This window comes from Fukomys damarensis, unplaced genomic scaffold (genome assembly GCF_012274545.1).
Source record: "Fukomys damarensis isolate Sample0158 unplaced genomic scaffold, DMR_v1.0_HiC HiC_scaffold_37, whole genome shotgun sequence".
In the NCBI taxonomy this organism is placed as follows: Eukaryota; Metazoa; Chordata; class Mammalia; order Rodentia; family Bathyergidae; genus Fukomys; species Fukomys damarensis.
Window position 1 is genome coordinate 1,604,012 of NW_022900949.1, and position 316 is coordinate 1,604,327.

Genomic DNA, 316 nt, shown 5'->3' on the forward strand with positions numbered 1-316 from the left:
TGCGCCCCTGCCTGCTGCAGCGTGGCGGAGGAGGCCGACCGGCACCCCGAGCGTCGGATGCGGGCGGCCTTCACAGCCTTCGAGGAGGCCCAGCTGCCCCGACTCAAGCAGGAGAACCCCAACATGCGCCTGTCGCAGCTGAAGCAGCTGCTGAAGAAGGAGTGGCTGCGCTCCCCGGAGAATCCCATGAACCAGCGGGCCTTGCCCTTCAATGCTCCCAAGTGAGACCAGAACTGAGGGCGCCACCCCTCTCGGTCCAGGCCGCCACCCCGCTCGCCCTGCTGCTGGCTCGGCCCCAAGATCGCAGAGCTGTGCG

The 316-nt window shown here is 68.7% G+C and overlaps 1 protein-coding gene across 1 annotated transcript in view; it reads left to right on the top strand.

Moving 5' to 3' along the window:
- Ccdc124 (coiled-coil domain containing 124) overlaps positions 1-310 on the top strand; it is a 6,250-nt gene extending 5,940 nt beyond the window's left edge. Inside the window, exon 4 of the mRNA XM_010606523.1 lies at positions 2-310. Coding sequence (XP_010604825.1) covers positions 2-225 — 224 coding nt within the window. The 3' untranslated portion in view covers positions 226-310. The remainder of the gene's footprint in view (position 1) is intronic.
- The last annotated feature ends 6 nt before the right edge of the window (positions 311-316 follow it).